Source organism: Tamandua tetradactyla, chromosome 6 (genome assembly GCF_023851605.1).
Source record: "Tamandua tetradactyla isolate mTamTet1 chromosome 6, mTamTet1.pri, whole genome shotgun sequence".
In the NCBI taxonomy this organism is placed as follows: Eukaryota; Metazoa; Chordata; class Mammalia; order Pilosa; family Myrmecophagidae; genus Tamandua; species Tamandua tetradactyla.
The window spans coordinates 57,992,111-58,010,791 of NC_135332.1; the positions used below are offsets into that span (position 1 = coordinate 57,992,111).

General features: G+C 44.4%; 1 protein-coding gene across 8 annotated transcripts in view; it reads right to left on the minus strand.

The window, feature by feature from the left end:
- Window positions 1–990: 990 nt before the first annotated feature.
- The window catches only part of ZZEF1 (zinc finger ZZ-type and EF-hand domain containing 1), a 170,255-nt gene continuing 152,564 nt past the window's right edge, over window positions 991–18,681 (minus strand). For 5 of the 8 annotated variants that reach the window (XM_077165586.1, XM_077165583.1, XM_077165590.1 and 2 more), the window contains exons 46-55: window positions 17,342–17,442; window positions 15,885–16,020; window positions 15,424–15,783; window positions 12,934–13,077; window positions 11,270–11,438; window positions 10,992–11,090; window positions 10,374–10,539; window positions 7,022–7,175; window positions 6,243–6,314; window positions 992–4,425 (exon numbers count right to left, since the gene is read on the minus strand). In XM_077165586.1, the coding sequence (XP_077021701.1) occupies window positions 4,345–4,425; window positions 6,243–6,314; window positions 7,022–7,175; window positions 10,374–10,539; window positions 10,992–11,090; window positions 11,270–11,438; window positions 12,934–13,077; window positions 15,424–15,783; window positions 15,885–16,020; window positions 17,342–17,442 (1,482 nt within the window). In that variant the 3' untranslated portion in view covers window positions 992–4,344. Of the gene's footprint in view, window positions 4,426–6,242; window positions 6,315–7,021; window positions 7,176–10,373; window positions 10,540–10,991; window positions 11,091–11,269; window positions 11,439–12,647; window positions 12,724–12,933; window positions 13,078–15,423; window positions 15,784–15,884; window positions 16,021–17,341; window positions 17,443–18,681 lie in introns of those variants that run through there. The other 3 variants (XM_077165584.1, XM_077165588.1, XM_077165589.1) reach the window with 3 other exon arrangements.

Consider the following 18,681-nt stretch of genomic DNA (forward strand, 5'->3'; position numbering starts at 1 on the left):
TAACCTCTCGACTCTGTTTGGAATCTCTCAGCCATTGACACTTTGTCTCATTTCACTCTTCCCCCTTTTGGTCGAGAAGGTTTTCTCAATCCCTTGATGTTGGGTCTCAGCTCATTCTAGAGTTTTTCTCAATCCCTTGATGCTGAATCTCAGCTCATTCTGGGATTTCTGTCCCACGCTGCCAGGAAGATCCACACCCCTGGTAGTCATGTCCCACATAGACAGGGGGAGGGTGGTGAGTCTGCTTGCTGTGTTGGCTGTATCCCGTAAGTTTTTGTTTGTTGTGTTTTTATTTCATATGTCTCAAGGTATTTTCTAATTTCCCTCATGATTTCTCCTTTTATTCACTGGGTATTTAAGAGTATGTCGTTTACACATATTTGTGAGTTTTCCTCCTGTTACTGATTTCTAGTTCCATTCCACTGAGGCCAGAAAAAATACTTTGAAATTACCAGACCACACAACCAGAGACATTAACTCTCTCTCATACACACACACAAATATGTCTGGAGGTCACTAGTTCCACAATTCATTCTGGTGCACAAATGATGTAATTAAGGAAGTCAGGTCCTTTATTTTTTTTCCACCAGTGTTGGCTTTCCAGCCACATGTTTATTACATGATGGCTGCGAGACTGCTGCGGAATGCTGAGCATCATGCCCGCACATGGTACTGCAAGGGTGGAAGAGAGGGCAGTGGAAAAATTATTTCTGCAAAATCTCCCAGCAGACTGCAGCTTAATTCTCTTCAGCCAGAACTGGGTCATCCAGTCACCTAACTGCCAGCGGGGCTAGAAAAGTGAGTATCTAGCAAAGGGAAATAGGATTATCAAGCGTGATTTAAATCAATCGTGACTTTCTCCACAGGCTACCAGAGGGCCCTATCTTTCTTGATATTTAAGTATCCCCAGTCATGGCCTGCAAAAAATCGGATTCTGTTAACAGGGATGAAGGGGAGTAGGTAGGAGACGACAGGGAGGTAAGCAAGTGTGTTATGGCTGTGTCAATCTTAGAGCCTGGGTTTTTAGTGGGGTGGTTTACATGAGGCCTGACCCCTAGCAGCCTGCAGACTGTATGCTGTATGAAGAAACACCTGCATGCTGGGCTGATGGCTTTGTGGATGGGCAGCAGGAGAACTGTGCTGGCCCTGTTCTACCACCACTTCCTGTGCAATTCCAAGCTGATCTTTCACAGCTTCTATGTCTTTACCAAATGAAAAGGCTCAGTTAGATGTCTACATTTCTCTTCAGTTCTTCAGTGACCTTTTGTTTACCCACCATAAGTCTCAGCAGGGATCCTCTGTACCTGTGCACCTGCTTCCTAGCCAAGCAGAGGCTGGCATACCAATGGAGGAACACGGAGCTGAGTTCTCCAGATCTGCTTTTCAGTGAGGCGGGTGATGGCAAAAATGTTAGTGGTAGGCTTGAGAAGAAGAGAGGAGGAGAGCTCTCTGGGGCCCCAGGGCAGCTGAGGAGGGAGGGCGTATTTTCTCAAGGAGGGCTGCCAGGGCTCAGGGTGCTAGGTATGGGTAATGGGGTTCAAGAAACACTTGGAGGAGGGGCTAGAAAACCTTTCCGATTCCTTTCAACCCTGAGGCCTCAAGATTCTATACATTTCATCAGTTTGGGCTTGGTAGAAATTCCAAGTATAATCTTCACAAGAGCTAGGAGAGAAAAGGGGAAAAAAGAGTCCACACACAACAATGCTTGTTTTATATAGAATTTGTACAATATATTTCTCTTCATTTGAATATTTACCCACAAGTTAACATCCTTTTTACAGGCTGAACTATCTCAGTTGATATAATCAAAATTCTTCCTTTCCAAGTGAATAAGAAAAATTCAAAATTGTAAACCCCTAAGAAAACAAATTAAAAACGATGATGAAAATAAGTCACTCCTCTCATTAGGAACAGTGGCTATTTGTACAATATATATGATTTGGAACAGAATTTCTTTATAGATTAGGCACATTTTTCCATGACATCTTTATTCCTAGCAGTTCTACCTCATTCCAGGCAGTCCTGTCTCCTAAGAAGGATGAAAGGGATGTTGGTCTTGCTGGGAAACCATTCCGACACTCCCGGCTCCGGCTGGAGACCAGCAGCAGAGGGAGGCCTGTGCCTGGCTCAGGCCAAGGGAGCAGGCTCTGGCTCTGCAGCATCACCCAGTAGCTGGAAGCAGAGGTGGCAGTGGGAGGCTGGGGTCCAGGGGAGGGGGATTTGCCAGAAGAAGGCAACGGTTGCATCAAGGGAAAACCTAGTTTGGTTCTATGCAAACTGAAGTACCAAGTGACCAAAACAGCAAAGAGGGTGCATGGGGAGAAGCCATGCGGAGTCCAGTGTTTATTTACAATTTTATCTTCCTTATGGACAGTGGGGAACAGAATGGTGACAAATTTCATGAGGGGACTAATGCCACCTGCTTTACCTGTCTGCCTCTGCTTTACTCAGAATCTGTATGAGCTATGGGGGGTGTAAGTGGTAAGTGAGGTTAGCAGTGAGTTGTACTATCTCCCTATCTATCTTCTAGTGGTGGGGACCTCTTCTCCCAAGCACTAAGACTTGTTCTCTCTGATTTCCCTCTTGGGAAACTCCTCATCATGAAACCTACTAGGGTTGTGGTGGAATGGAAAGTGGGATCCTCTCTGAGGGCACAGGCAGCTCACAAAGGAAGGACGGTTTTGGCAGGCAGCAAGAGACAAGAAAGGGGTTCTCATTGAGCAGGCAGCATCTGTAATCATGTCCCATCCATGTAGGGACAAGGCCAGGCCCAGGGCTGCATTAACTGGGTTGGGTTCCAATGTCTGGTGTCAGAATGATGGGCCTTAGAGGTCACCAAGTTTCAGGACCTGCCCCATTTATTTGTCTCCTTTGGAGTCTCCCACCCATGATGGCTCCAAATGCTTCCTGGGAGTTGGCTGAGAATCTAATTCCTGGGCTGCAGAAGGTTACTGCACCTTTGCCTCCTGACCCAGAAGGGACAAGCCCTCTGGGTCAGTATCTGACACCTCAGGCCCTTCCAATCCAGATTCTGGAAAACCTTGCAGAGGGGTCTTCAGAGGTCAAGGGGCCAACAGGGCCAAGGCATTATTAACCTGGTCAAGTCTGGCCTGTATACTGGGCCCTGCTTCTGGCCCAGACCTTGACCCTTAAACAGCAGCTGCCTCAGGCATTTTTCATTCTGACAAGTTCCACCAAGGCTTGTGCAGAGCCCACTGGCCAACCCTGCTTTACACACCAAAGCTAATAATTAGCACTTCAGGGGAAGACTAAAATCAGAAAAAGAAAAATTTAAAACAGCATTTACTAGAGCAAATGTAGTTATTGCTAGACAAGTGACAGCCCAGTAACCATGTGGAATACCAGAAGTGGGTATGATGATCACTGACGATCATCAGGTAGAAATAATTTTTTTTTTAAATCCCAAAATAAGATCTCCCCTGATAACACTTTAGGTCTTTAAGTACAGAAGCTAAAGAATACTCCCTATGTTCTGCTGCTTTCACAGAAATCAATCTCGTCACCTGAAATAAGTATTCCACTGGCCACTCTCGCTAAGGCCCTCTCAAGGTGGTCAGTATGGTTCTGTTCTAAAAACATGAGGTGGAAATGTCTTAAAATAACAACTAAAAGAAGGTGATGTACTAAGCCGCTGTGTGGACAGATGCACACAGGCAGCCTGCTGACTGCCCCCAAGGGCACTTGTTCTCCCAAGGATTTCTCTGGGATGGGCTGTGGCTGTGCAGGGTGCTTGCTCAGCATCCTGTCACATGCTGTATGCTTGGGGATCAGGCAGCCAGGAGAGGCTCTTGCCAGTTTTGGTTTGGATTACCATTCTCAAGAAGCAAAAAGTAAAAGAGAAGTTCTCATGCCAGGCCAACTATCACTGTAGGTCTTGCTGAGAAAGGCAGCTTTGGGTAGACTCTGTCCTGACCCAAAGGACAAATGCAGGCAGTTCCTGCTCAACTGAGCCTGGAACCTTTGCAGAGAGGCTGGTTCCAGGCCTTCCTGGGTCTATGGCTTCTGCATAGACAGACCAGGCTGGTCTCTGAACAACTTTTTGAAGGGCCTTCTACCAGTCTTTTATGAGTAACTCTGTACTCTTCTGCTTATTCTGACATGCTATGGTATGTGCACATGTGCTAATCTGTGATGTGAATGTTTGCTAGTCTGTGATACTGGAAATTCTTGGAGACATGGCTGTTTGGTGTTCTAATTGGAGCAGAAGTGGGAGCTCACAGAGTTGAGCACTGACACCATAGGTGTTTTCCTGAATGAGTTTAGATGTCTGCTCTCAAATCCCTGTGGACAGATTAGGCAGTTGCATGCACATAGTACCAAGGGCTAACATTCAACATTCCAGAGGTGTGTCGCCTTGTTTGAATAGTTGATGGCCAGGCTGATAGCAGCAATGTTCTGCAGAGCCTGTGGGAGGGAGAAAGAGTATTGGCAAATGTCAAGACCATACACACTGTTCATTCATTAAGTGCTGACTGAACAAGACTGTCAACTGAGCACTCTGCAGGGTAGAAGAGATGGGCCAGACAGTTCCCCTCACCTGGGAGACGACAGTCTAGATTGTGAGATAAAAAGCTATAGTAATCACATGAAAATTCCTGACATAAGGCAGAAGTCATCAATGCCACCAGAGACGGGCAGTTATAATGTTTAGTGAAAACAGAGGACACCATCTCCTGGGGGTGTCTGGGGAAGCTCTTTAGTGGAAAGAAACGACAAATAATGAGGGGCAGGCTCTTGGGAAATGGATGTGTTGACAGTCACACTGAGACTCACGTTGATATGGACAGCAGCAGGAGAGGGGAGGGCATCTGGGAGGGGGAAGGGGTGAGGTAGTGGGAAGTAGCAAGACTCTGATCCAGCTCAGGGGAGTCGGAGTGAGTGTAAGGATGCAACAGGCCAGACACAGGGACAGGGAAGAGGGAGAAGCCCCCATAACACCACCATGTTGAGCTTTCTGTGCCTAAATGGCCACATACAAATTAGTTATATGAGTCATCAAACCAGTGGTGATGGGGGGATACTGATAGGTATTTGTTAGGAAGGAGGGAACTTTTGCCCTGTCTAGGTCTCGGGAGAATTCACACAAACTTTTCTCCCGTATTTGATATGCATCATTAAAGGAGGCCATTTCTTTCAGAAGACAGCTAAGTTCAATGAGAAAACTTTCAAGGAAGAGTATGGCACCCTGGTGGTGGTGGGGGCTCACTCCCAGTTTGATGCCCACTCAAGTGGGACTCTGAGCAAATCTCTCTCTTCTCTGGGTTTCAGTTTTCCATTGTGCAAGGGAGAGATTGGAGCACATGCTCTGTGATATGTGAGGATTCTTTAAGTCAGAGGTTCTCAAGTGCAGTCTGGAGCCCTGGTTGGGGTGGGACTGGGGTATCACCCTGAGGCCCTTTCAGGAGGTCCACAAGGTCAAAACTATTTTCAAAATAATTCAAAGATATTATTTTGCCTTTTTCACTTTCATTCTATCACATTCTTTCCAGAGGCTAATGTAAGATAAAAAAGATGGAAAGCTACACTGTATTAAAGAACAAACAAAAAACACTGAGTGCAGAAGTAGATTTGCAAATCTACCTGTCTTCTATTAAGTCTGACATTAAAGAGATATGCAAAAATTTAACACAATGCTACCCTTCTCAAAATTTTTTGCTTAGAAAAATAGTGTTTTTCACAAATATCTATATTAACATGAAATGGGTTTACTGCTATTTTTAAATTTAATTAATAAATGTTTTAAATTTTTTCCATTTTGATCTCTAATATGGTACATATCCATAGATACAAAAAGCACTTTAGACTCCTCAACAATTTAAAAATGTAAAAGGGTCTGAGATCAAGGAACTGTTAGAAGAGGGTCTCTCCTACCAGGGTAGCAAATTAGATCCAAAAAAGGTCTGAACCCTAACTCTATGGAAACTTCAGAGATCAGCCAAGCTGTAAATTAAAGCATTGGTTGTTTTGGTTTTAAAGACACATAAATTGTTGCTAATGTCTCTGACCCCACAGTTTAATATGAATGACACTGATAGTTGGCTCAACTGTTCTCCTGGGAAACCTGAAGGAAATTAGTGAATTGGAACAGAATTCCATGTAAGCTCTGGGTGGATTTGGTCCTCATCACACAATGCTCAGAGACTCTGGGTAATGGGAGATGCTGTGGTCCTGCCACAGGGCAACAGTGCTGAGATCTGGCTCTGTGGAGGGAGAGAGAATACCTGTGCTGCACAGCGGAGAAGATGGTCATCAGTGGTTAAGGCCAGCAGATAATCCTGCAGCAAGCCGAGCTCCTGAGGAGAGAAAACAGGCCCTGTGAGCAATGGCAGCAGGGCCGGAAGCCCAGTGCAGCCTCAACAGACGACAGCTGAGTAGACACCCATTAGAACAGAAGCTGCAACTGGATTAATGGGGCTTGCTCTGTCCCACACCTCATAGTGCCACCTAAGTCAACAGTGAATGAGCGCCAGGCCGGGAAGGGAGCTGGGGTGCCTAGTTTCAGGCCTGGCTCTGCTCCTTATCCACAGGGGAACCTGGCAAGGGACCCCAAGCCCCTAGGGTCAGTTTCCACATGTATAAAATGAGGGGGTGAACCACAGAACCCTGAAAGGCCCTTTCATCTCTCACATTCAATGAGTTTATTGTGTTGAAGGGAGAAAAAAAAAAGAAGAAGAAAGAACCCAGCCATTTTATTTTCCAAAACTCACTGTTGTCAAGGGCTGGTCCAAGGCACTCCCCTCTCCCCCGCCCCTTTTGGCTTTAGGCCTGACAAAATAAACAATCTTGGTGCTGACCTGAGGGCTTCCCAGAGCAGTAGAGAGGAAAGGACCTCAGACTTTAGGTCAACCCTGCTTCCCTGTGCACGGCTACCAGCACACTGGTGGCACACCACAGCTCAGGACAGAGCTGTGAGCTTGGGTCTTGCCTGCTGCTCTGAGTAGCGGAGGGAACAGAGTCCTCCGCTCACAGAGATATGGGCCACCCTGCTCAGAACCCTCACCTGGGCACGGTTCTCGGTAACAAAGAAGAGCTCGGTGAGGGCACGGTGCAGGGGAAGAAGGATGCCAGGCTGCGTCACGTCCTCAAACAGGCTATACTCCATGTGGGTAAAGAACTGCCACAGGGGTTTTAGCAGCGCAAGGTCACAGAGGTCACTGCAGGAGGAGCGCAGGAGAGGAGGGTCAGTTTACAGTAGACCATGCCAGGGTCAGATGGCTGGGAACTACAGCTCAGACTCTTCCTCTCCCACATCTAATAAAGTGATTATAAAATAGGGGGTAGGGGTGGGGAACAGCCAAAAATATTCACCAACAGCAAACAAGGCAAGGAACAGAAACTAAACCTCAAAACCTGACTTCAAGGAAACAGGAGACCCTGAAGGACATTCATGGCAAATTACTTTGCATCTTTAAAAATGGTCTTGAAGAACTTCCACTGACAGTGGAAAAATCTCAAAATAAATGTTAAGTGGGAAAGAACAAGAGAAAAAACTGCACAGACAGTGCTATGTAACCATATCAAACACAACAATAAATATATATATAAAAAAATGGTGGAAGTAGTGGTTCCTATCAGTTTTCTAAATTTTCTACAATTGCCTATTGCTTTTGTAATCTGTGAAAAGAAATATTTAAAAGATAACAGTGACTACTGCCATGATCTTAGGCTCATGAAACACAAGAAATATGCTTGCAAGGTTGCCCAGGCTAGAAATCCTTCCCCTAAGAAAAACAGACTCTTTTTCAATTACACCCTGGTGGAGAGACTGATGGTTGTTTTTTTTTTTTTTTTTTTTACTTGGAGAGAGGCTGTGCTTTAATTCTAGTACAATATTCATTAGAGGAGAAAAATTAGGAAAGAAACAATATTCTGAGGCTTACTTTATGGTTTTTTACATATTCAATCTTAAATTTTCCTTTTTCTCTTTAAAGTATGGCCTGAAAAATAATTTTATACATTTAAATGTAATCTTGGAGCCAATAAATTTGCTCCAGATCACTAAATCTTTATAAAATTAAAGGGAAAATTTGGTTTGATTTAAAGAGAGAGCTTTACAGCTGGCTTTTCAGGAAAGTCCTTACAGTATAAAGTAAAATACACCTGCATTATGGGGCTGAGAAAACCACCGGTGGCAGTTTGCCTGCCTGCCATCTTCCTGCCATCTTCCCCTTTGGGGTCTTTCCCATCTGTCTGCTCTCGAACTGACTTTTGGGCAAAGCCCACAAAGTAAGCACTTCTCTAGGATCTCTATGGTAAGCAAATGTGAAACAACAGAAGTGGCAAGGCATTTCAGACATTTCTCAGGGTAAGGGGCTCGGTGGAGATAGGAGTGTCCCCACTGAAAGGAAGGCCGGTGATAGTCAGCAAATGGTGCTGGAATGGATCCCCAATGGGGCTAGGAAGAGGCTACCATTCTGACGACAAGAGGTATTAAATGTCTCATACATATCATTTGGCCAGAAACTTCTCACTGGATGCCACTCTCAAAAGACAGAGCTAAGTCCATGTGGGGCTAGTGGCCCCTGATGTCTGCAGATGAGGAAGTGGTGGTACCAGCAGCCACGTCCAGCTTTCCTCTATCCCTTCCTTCCACTAGCCCACGGACTGAACGCACGAGCTATTGCTTTCTCTATCCTGACTTGGAGAATCTGTTTTTTTTTTAATGACAGCTCCATATTACCTGAGAATACAGCCTGTTATCCTGAATACTGTCCACCCCACTCTGACCAGCATTCTCTGGGTCTGTGTGCCTTAATGGTGCAGGAAATAGGAACACGAAACTCCTAACAGGTGGGGGCTGGGGCAAGGTAGGTGGGGACTTATTTTTTACTGCTTCTCTCTTTTCTTTAATCTCTTGGATGATGCGTACAGCACTTAAGCACTAAACACTTAAGCACTAAAACAACTGCCAACTCCTTTCCTTGAGATGAGGAACCATACAATTATGTCTGCAATGCCTACTTCTATTCAATATTGTATTGGAGGTCCCGGCTAGTGCCAACAGGCAAAAATAAACAAGAAAACAGAGGTTATAAGGATCAAGAGGAAGATATTAAACTCATTCTTAGTTTAATAATGTGATATGACTGTGCACTAAATAATCTACAAATGAACTCAATACATTTAACAAGGTCACTAGATACAAGGAGAATATACAAAAATAACTATACATCAACAAAAACAAAAGTAAAAATTTTAAATACTAATTATAGTAGCGTCAAATTAAATACCTAGGAATAAATCTAACAAAATATGTCAGGTCTCACACAGAAAACTACAAAGCACTAGCAGAAGTTAAATAAGACCTAAACAACAGAGGCATAAATGATGACTGTGGTTTAGAGAACTAAATGTTCTAAAGATGTTGATTTTTTCAAACTGATCTAAAGAGTCAATCAAAATCTCTTTTTGATTGTGTGTTTGTATGTCCATGTATGCATAGAAATTAATTATAATAATTCTAAATTTTTTATGGAAATTCAAGTGGCCAAAAAAAAAAACAAACAGCCAAGACAATCTTGTGAACTATTATAATTACTTTGGAAAACAAGTTTAGCAGAATCTACTAAAGCTGAATATATACAAACCCTAAGGCCCAGTATTTCCACCAGAAGAAATACATAAACATATCCATCAAAAGACACGCAAGAATGTTTATACGGTCTCTCTGTTAGTAATAGCAAAAAATTAGAAACAACCCAAATGACCATCAACAATAGAATGGATAAATAAATTGTGATATGTTCATATAATGGAATATTATACACTGACGAAAATGAAAGACTGGATGAGTCTCACAGACCATAAAAATGAGCAAAAGAGCCAAACATACCTATTTTTATATCAAGTACAAAAACAGGCAAGAATCAGGATGGTGCTTACCCTTGGGGAAGAGGGGTGGGTTGTGGCTGGGATAGGAAGTAAAGAGGAACTACTGGGATGCCTTTAATTTTTTATTTTTTCATTTAAACAGTGATTCCATGGGTGTGTTAACTTTATGATCATCAAATTCAACTCTACAACTATTTCTAAACCAACCAAATTTGTCAAATAAACTGCTCAGCCCTCCAGACCCACTAAGCACATGATGCTTTTGTGCCTTTGTACACTTTATTCCCTTCTTCTGGAACTCCTATACATCCTTCAACAACAGCTGAAACCTGACCATATCTGTGTAGTCTTCACCTAGCTACCCCATGCTTCCCACCATCCCAGCAACCCCCTGCCAAACTATGGTGATATTTTCATGGTTGTCTTCCCCACTGAGGGAGGGGGCCAGAAGACAGAAAGTGCTTATTTAATGTGTGCTGAATAAGTAAACAAACAGATGACCCAATCAGTTGTCAGCTTACCTGTGGGTACAGCATCGCACAATCCTCAGAAGTAAATGGATGGCTTTTAATCGCTGATGACCAGTCTGGCGACAGGCCACGCCCACCAGCCATTCCCAAATTTTGGACAATGGGAGGTGAGGTACAACTCTTTCTTCTGACAACATCTGCTTCAAAATCTCGAATCCTGGCCAATTCCCCAAAACATAGACATTTTAAAAATAATTTCTAACAATTGTGTAAAGTAAGAATTATAATTTTTATAAACTGCTCAAGTTTTAATAAATAGGGTGAAACAATTACGATCATTTAAATTTTCCAGAAATTAAGCCTTTTGTAAAAGTAACATAGGAACAACATTTTCAATTCACTCTCTTCACAAAATGCCCTGGCAAATTCTACGAAGACAAGAGTTTTTTTAGACCCTGACAGAATGACTCATATGTCGCCATTCAAGTTTACAATTGGCCAACCATATTATTCAAGAGTGGTAGATGTGGGGTTTGTGAGACAATTTTTTGTTGACGTCTTAGAGAAAGTACTTGCTTTGATCCTAAAAAAGGCCAGTGAAATAATGGTACCTAGCCCCACAGTGTCCCTGGCAGGTGGATCATGCAAACAAAAGAACAGAGCACACACCTGTCTGGAACCGCCCCAGGTGTCCGGCCGTCACAGTGAATTTGTAGCCCCACTCAGTGTTGCTCATGTCAGAGGTAAAACGGTAATACAAAGTATCTCCTGGGTCATGAAAGAATCAGAATCAGGTCAGGAAATTGGAGCAAGAGGAAATGGAAACTTAGGTGTTTCTGGTGGAATATATTAAACCTATTTTTAAATCCTCCAATAATTTCCCTTCCCAATACTAAGTTTTAACATTTAATGTTAAGAATCCATACAACAAAGGATTGATTTACTACCTGGAAGTTCAAAATCTTTCCATTTTTGCTGAGACCCACTGAAATTGTGTCGATCCTGCTGGAAGTCACTACTGCTGGACATGGCTAATTCATCACAGCCTTCCTCTGTATTGCACTGAGGATCGAATTTGATTGAGAGGTAGATTGCACCTGGAATGTGAACTTTATCCTGAGGAGGGGAAACAGAACATTTCCATCATTATTATCATTACTGTTCACTGGATATTTACTGAGGGCTTGCCTCATATTAAGGTCTGTCATCGGAACCAGAGGTTAGAATAAGTATGCCATGGTCCCTGCCACAAGGAGCTCTCATTCTTGCTGGGAAAAGGAGCTCGTCCATGGGCAAACCTAGTGAGAAGGCCCCACATGCAGAGTGGGGCTGGAGGTGCTGGCTTTAAGAAGGGGCTTTGGAGATGGAGAGAGCAGAATAGGGTGTATGACAAAGGGATGTGCAGGTTGGTGAAGGAGGAGGAGGAGGAGAGAGGTCTTTTGGGAGACAGGGGAGAGGAGACAGGAGTGGCTGGAAGTGAAGTTGAGGGTGTTGTGAGCACATGAGGGTACATTCAGGCAAACGGACCAGAGCACTGGGAAGACCTATGTGTTTAGGAAACAGCAAGTAGTTGGATGTGTCAGGGGTAAAGAGTGAACTTTGTGCGCATATATGCTTGGGAAAGGGCAGAGGGACGAGATGTGACCCTGGAGAGGTTGGCAGGGACAAATGAAGGCTTAAAAGAGGCATTTAAACTTCATCTGGACAACAGGGGGTCATGGGGAGGCTTTAAGCCAGAGAAAGACCTGGCAGGCCAGAGCTGGGCAAGGCCAGAGGCAGAAATCCAGAAAGATATAGTGAAAGGAACCCCAGAGAAGGGAGAAGAGAGTGGGGGTAGTGAAGAAGATAAGAGGGTCTCATTTAGGGTAGAGTTAACAGAACTTGGTGGCTGCATAAATGTGGGTATGTGGGGCCAGGGTAGGCAGGGTGGAGCCTGGGAACATAGGGAGAGAAGACATTGAGAAGGAAGATAGGGAGGAGGTTTAAAACTCATTCAAAACAAAATCTCAGGTGACCAACAACCAAGCAACTATGGTTGCTGCAAGGTGCCTTCCACTGAGAAGCTGAAAAAATTGGACATTGTTGGAGTTCTGTCAGCTTCAACATTTTAAGACATTAAGGTGGCATTAAGTCAATGAGAATAATCAGGGCTGACTCACTTCTGCCTCATCCAAGCTTCTACCTCTGTTCAGATACACATTTAAAAATGGAAAATGAGGCTTTCTGGTTCTCAGTAATGCCCCTGGGAGTCTCCAAGGGCATGGCTGAGTCATCTGAAGAAGGTCTGGGAGCAGGGGCTGAAGCAAGACTCACACTCAAACTCACTGCCTGAGAAAGCGAGGACTACACTGTAAGGAGCTTGCTGTTGGAAGAGTTTGCCGCCAGGTGGCTCATTTTTTTCCTATTAAATAAAACAAGAAAGTTCAGGAGAGAAAAGACTTGGTTTACAGAATCCTTGGCTTCAGGGAGACACAGTTCAGCTTAGTCCAAGGAAGAAATCAGGGAAAGGGCTGCTGGGGGAGTTCATGAACCTGCTACTCCATGGACCCTAGCAGGTCCTGCTGGCCACACAGCCTGAGGCTGTGTGGGCATGGCCGACCCTGGGTCATACCTCAAAGTTGGTGTTGTTATTATATGGGTGTTTCGATTCCCTCACTTGCACCTCCATTCCAGGCTCTTCCATGAACTGGCAGGCAGCTAGGGCCATAGTCCCAAGCATGTTCTCTCGGCAGCCTCGGAGCACCTTCTGCAGGATCTGGAGGGACACAAGGCAGGGAATGTCAGGACTTGCCAGTGGCAGGCTGCAGAACTGCCCAATCACAATGAAGAAAGGGTCTGTTTCAACCAAGGCCCCTCCAAAGGGCTGGCATCAGACCCTGAGCACATCTTGGTAACCCTGCCCCTCTCCTCAAACCAACCCCATCAGCTGCCTCTCACTGGAAGAGGCCTATTGCAGACCAAGACACTAGTCCTTTCAAAATAATTACTGCCTCAAGTAGGTCTGAGAGAGTTAAGAAAACCAATCACAGATGCTTCTGGCTCCTAAAGAGTTCCCAACCTAGCAGGAGGATAGACATACAGATAAATAATTGTAGCACAATGTGACAAGTGTCCAGAGTGAGGTGCCCAGTTAGTAGCTCCAGGGGGCAAGAACAGGGAATGGATGTGTTCAAGGGAGGGACTAATAGGGACAAAACTGGCCCCTTCTGCTGCTTTCAAGTGAGAGATATGGTGAAGACAGACCTGTCAATGATCCCCAGAGTTGTGAGGATGGGAAAAGATCTAGGAAATTTAGGAATTGGTGGCCTCAGATGGGCTAGTTAATGATTACAGAGGATAAATAAACTTCCTAATGAATCCCTGACGAATCATGTGAGGCGTGTGTATGTGTGTGAGGGGTATGAGAGTGTAAGAGTGTGTGAGGGTGACAAGGGGATAGGGATGAAAAAAGGGACCATATGTAAGTTAAGATTTCTGCCCTTGGAGACTGGGAAGATACTGACAAAACTTTCTGTTTTGTGAGTTGGAAATAGTGTCCAGGGCTTCTAAGTTCTTGACTATGATGGGCCCTCTCCTTTCACACAGCAGGAGATGAAGAGATGCTTCTATCCTAATGAAGGTTTGCTGACCCAGTGTTATTTTAAAAGAACAAGTTGAAGATTTGATTTAAAAACAAAACAAAACAGCCTCCAACATTCAAACTGAAACTAAAGACTACAGGACTAGACTTAAGAGAATGCAATAGCCGCTGGTGAGACGCCAGCCCGGCTATTGAATAAGCATCCCTTGGGCTTCATTTCTTCACCTACATAAGTATACCTCAAACATTCCAGCCAATCATAAAGAACACCTAGGACAATATATAAAATTCTACAATGGTTCCAGGCACTAGAGTAACTTCCCAGAAATCTGCAACCTCCAGATGGGTCCTTGGTCCAGATAAGTCCTGAAACTGAGCCCAGCCTCTACAGAACATCAGATAGTTCCATCTCCCTACCCCATATTAGTGACAGACCCTTCCAATGGCAAAAATTTAGAATTTCCATAGTTAAACAGCCCCAAAGAGATGTATGGAAAGATCAAAGGTGATGGCTGAATTATACATAGAACATAGGACTTAATAAATGAATATGAATGCTGAATCATTAAATTGATATCTCTTTTAGTCTCCAGTATTTTAGAGCAGCTAGAAGTTAAAACCTAAAATTGTGAAATTGTAACCCACATCAAAGTCTGAACTATGTTCTACAACTAATTGTGGTGTTGTGCTTGGAAATTTATTGATTCTTTGTACATACGTATTTTTCACAAAAAAAGAAGGGGAAAAAAAGTTGACTGTGATGATAAAAAAGTATTTAAGCCTCTAGCCTCTTATGTTCTGGAGCAGCTAGAAGGAAAAATGAGAGGACTGTATTGCCCATGACAAACTCAGGGATCTATCCTGTAACAACTTTTTGAAGAGTGCTTTGAAAACTATTGCTTTTTTATTTCTTTGCTTTAAATATATGTTATACTATACAATAAAAAAAGGTAAAAAAAAAAAAAGTATACCTCATAGGATCACAATGTAATACAAGCATATAGGTGCTGGAAGGGGTTACCTGATCTGGGGCAGACAGTCTAGAAACAATGGTTTATAAAAGACAAAAACCTCACTGGAAGGCTCCCTGTATTACAGGAATAGGTTATCAGAGATTCCTAATTAACCATGTCACCTGGTCATAGCACTATGTGAGACCCTAGGGGAGATGAGAAGAGACAGGCTAGCTAGGGAATTCATGTAAACATGAAACAAAAAAGGAAAAGCACAAAAGTACAATGGTAGGTTTCATAGATCATTATTTCAAACATTCCCTGAGCACTGAGTGTGTCCTAGGCTCTGCGCTCAGCTCTAGGCCAATGCTTAGGAGGAGCTCCACAATGACCTAGCTTTGTTGCATTCATACCTATTGGGAAGCATAAGTCACCGAGGAAACCTCACTCCAGGGAGGCGCTCGCTAGAGGAAACTGGGTCCAAGACCTTGCGGCAGCAAAGATAGGAGAGGGAGGGAGAGAGAAGGGGCCTGATGGAGTGAGTACCAAGCTTGGCCCACTTAACTACCTTCTCCCATTGTTGCTTTTCTTCCAGCTGCATGAACATATCCAAAATGTAGGTCATATGGGCAGGGCCACTTAGCTCCAGGATGTCCTCGCTCACTGGCACGTGCCCAGGCCACTCGGCGAGCAGGGATGCAAGCACGTGGCGGGCATACAGAACGGCTGTGGCCTCATTCACGCGGAAAAGGTAGTCACGGACAGTCCTCTTACTCTTGCAGTTCAGCTCCTTGTGCAGGAGGGCAGCGCTCTTGCTGCGGCGCTGCTTAGCATAGCTCAGTTGCAGTTCACTTTCTGTGCTGGAGATCAGCTTCTGGGTCACAGGGTTTGACTCAGCAGTGGCCTGGTCACAGCGTGCTGGCCGGGACTGCAAACCCAAAGGACCAACATTACAGAGGCCTGGTTTTCTCACAAGAATGGGAAGGGAAATGCAGCAGAAATTTTGTTTCAAAGGAGGAGGCTACATACCAGGCAGGGCAAGATGATCATGTCTGTATCCACAGCTTTTGCACTCTGCTCTTCTAGTCTCAGACTCTTACTGGGCTGCCACCTCTGAGCCAGAGTGCGTATCCTCTCATCTGTTGTGAGCTCATCTCCATCAAACCTGAAGAAAAGGGGCACCAAGTTGGGTATGTAAATTATAGAAAGGCAGGAGTTTAACCTGTACTTAGGTGTGCCAGAAATGTTGATTCAAGTTATTTTCCTGTTATGCACTTATAGTATCACTGTCCATATTTTGCAATTTGGATCCATAGTTTTTGTTTATTCACACACACAGATGCTCTTGCATGCCCTTTTGGCAGAAAATGCTAAATTATCCCCCAAGAGCCACTCTCACAGTCTGTCTTTTAGAAACAAATTTCCCTGGCATACTGGCAGGACACATAATCACCTAGTTAGCGAGAGTTCCCAGCCCCCCATGCAGCAAGATGCAGCTATGCAACAGGTTTTTGCCAACGGTGTGGGTGAGGTAATGAATGCCCTTCCGGGGGGCTCCCCCAGATAACTGTCTCCAGGATGTGCTCCTTTTTCTACCTTCGCCCTTTCCTCTGGGCTGGAGAGGTGGTGGTGATGAGCTAACTTTGACCACACAGATGAGAACAAAACCTGTGGGATCACCAGGGCACCTTCTGGTGCAGAGCTGCCCACCTGTCCTGGACTTCTATCTACCTCAAGACTGTTGTGTGAGAGAAAAACTAACTTCTATCCTCCTTGATCCAGGATACATCCAGGTTTCTTAGTTATAGAAGCTTTGAGTGTGCTCTAGATTAATGCAAAACTGCTTCATCTCACAAAGGATTTGAGCCAATATATGACAAACATGGTATAATAGAAATATGAAATAAAAATTTAAAGGAACATTAGATTTTGATATAAATTAGAATAGGAAATAAAAAAGTAGGATTTAGGGGATAGAGGAGGAGATTAGAATGCAGATTTGTTAAGTTCTACACAATTTTAAGTGCTGGGCCCAAAAACTCACTCTGAACTTCCTGGCCAAGAGACAGGGAATACCATTAATTTTATAATGATTCATGAAGGCAAACCAGGAACATAATTTACAGTAGTGAAAACGAAAACTCTTGTGCAGAAGGTACTCATCTGCACTGTCTGCTTGCTGGGATTACATATGAGAGGAATCTTGGTACTTTTCTCAATTTCTGCATCCATAAAATGAGCTTAAGAGGCAGACCATGATGGCAATGTTTTCCAAAAGCAAATAAAACACATTTCAAAAATGATCCATGCAATGTGGTATTGGTGAATTTTCATTTCACTTTATGAAAACTAAAAACTACTTCCACATCTGTTTCTTTGACTTTCAGGAGTTGTTCATTCAGCTTTCTCTGAAGGAATGGGAATGGTCCCTGCCCTCAAGCGTTCTCTCACTTGCTGCACTTCCGCTTCACCTTGACATTCCTTACCTCTTCTGAACCTCCAGGAAGAAAGAATCGGTCCTCTTCATCTGCAGTTCGAATATGGCCCGGAGGACATGGAGAGGGGCATTGAGGGCGTCGTGAGCCATCTGAAGGCCATAGGGAAGAAGCAAGAGGGAGACAAAAGTGCTTCAAGTACAATACTGATGACATGAACTCGGAAGTGATAAAACAATATTTCAAAAGTTATGACAGTTTAAAATATAAGAACATTAAAGAAAGCATACAAGATTGCAGGGCTAAGATGGCGACTTAGAAAGGTGTAGGATTTAGTTCATCCTCCAGAGCAGCTAGTAAATGGCCAGGAACAGTACAGCACAATTGCAGGGGCCACACCAGTGACTGGGCACACAGCATACCCCAGTCTGGACAAGCTGGACCAGCTGCAAGCCCACTCAGAAACGTGAGTCCCCCAAGCTGTGGCAGCCGGTGCCCCTCCTGACAGGCTGGTTCCCAGAGGGGAAAGAAAAGAGACTGTACTAACAGCAGGGGCTGAGTGCAACCAAGCTCCAATTGTGGAATTAATTACCAAATTCTGACTACTAAAAATAGGCCCCCAGCTCAGCTGAACCTTGATGAAAGCTGAGGATGCTAGTTTTTGCACCGGCACAGAGGGGGCAGGGCTGATGGAAAAAGAAAAAAGAAAAAAAAACCACACATAATATTTGAAAGGGTCTGGGCTCTGAAGGAAAGGCGGGGATACATAGGACCTGGAGATACACAAAGCAACATACCAACTTACGTTCTTGACTGGCAAACCTGAGGAACGGGGGTCCTGCTCTGAAAAGGATTTTTCTTTTTCTTTTTTTCGTGGCTGTGTTTCTATGGCTTGACTACTCTTTGGATACAGCTGCAGGGCTTCTCAGGCTCCAACTGCCCCAGGCATGGGCAGAATTAAGCTTGTCTGAGAGTTTGTCTGGAGTCTGCGCCTTCCCAGGGAGAGGGGAGGGGCCCAGCTCAGGTGGAGTCCCTCCCTCAAGGAATTCAGACCCCAGGATCTGGAAAACTGAAGTGATTAAAGCCAACTTACAACCTCTCCTCTGTCTCAACCATGTCCCCAGCAGGGAGAGTCTGCTGAAGTTAAAGGTACCACATCACCTTATGCTGGTGGGACCTGCAGGCAGACAAACATCGCATACTGGGCAGGATAAGAAAAACAGAGTCCAGAGGATTCATAGGAAAGTCTTTCAACCTGCCAGATCTTACCCTCAGGGAAAACTGACGCAGGTGACTCTTTCCTCCTGAGAGGAGGCCAGTTTGGTCTGGGAAAATCTGGCTGGAGTCTATAATACCTAAGTAGACCCTCCTAAGGGGTGGGGGTGGGGCGG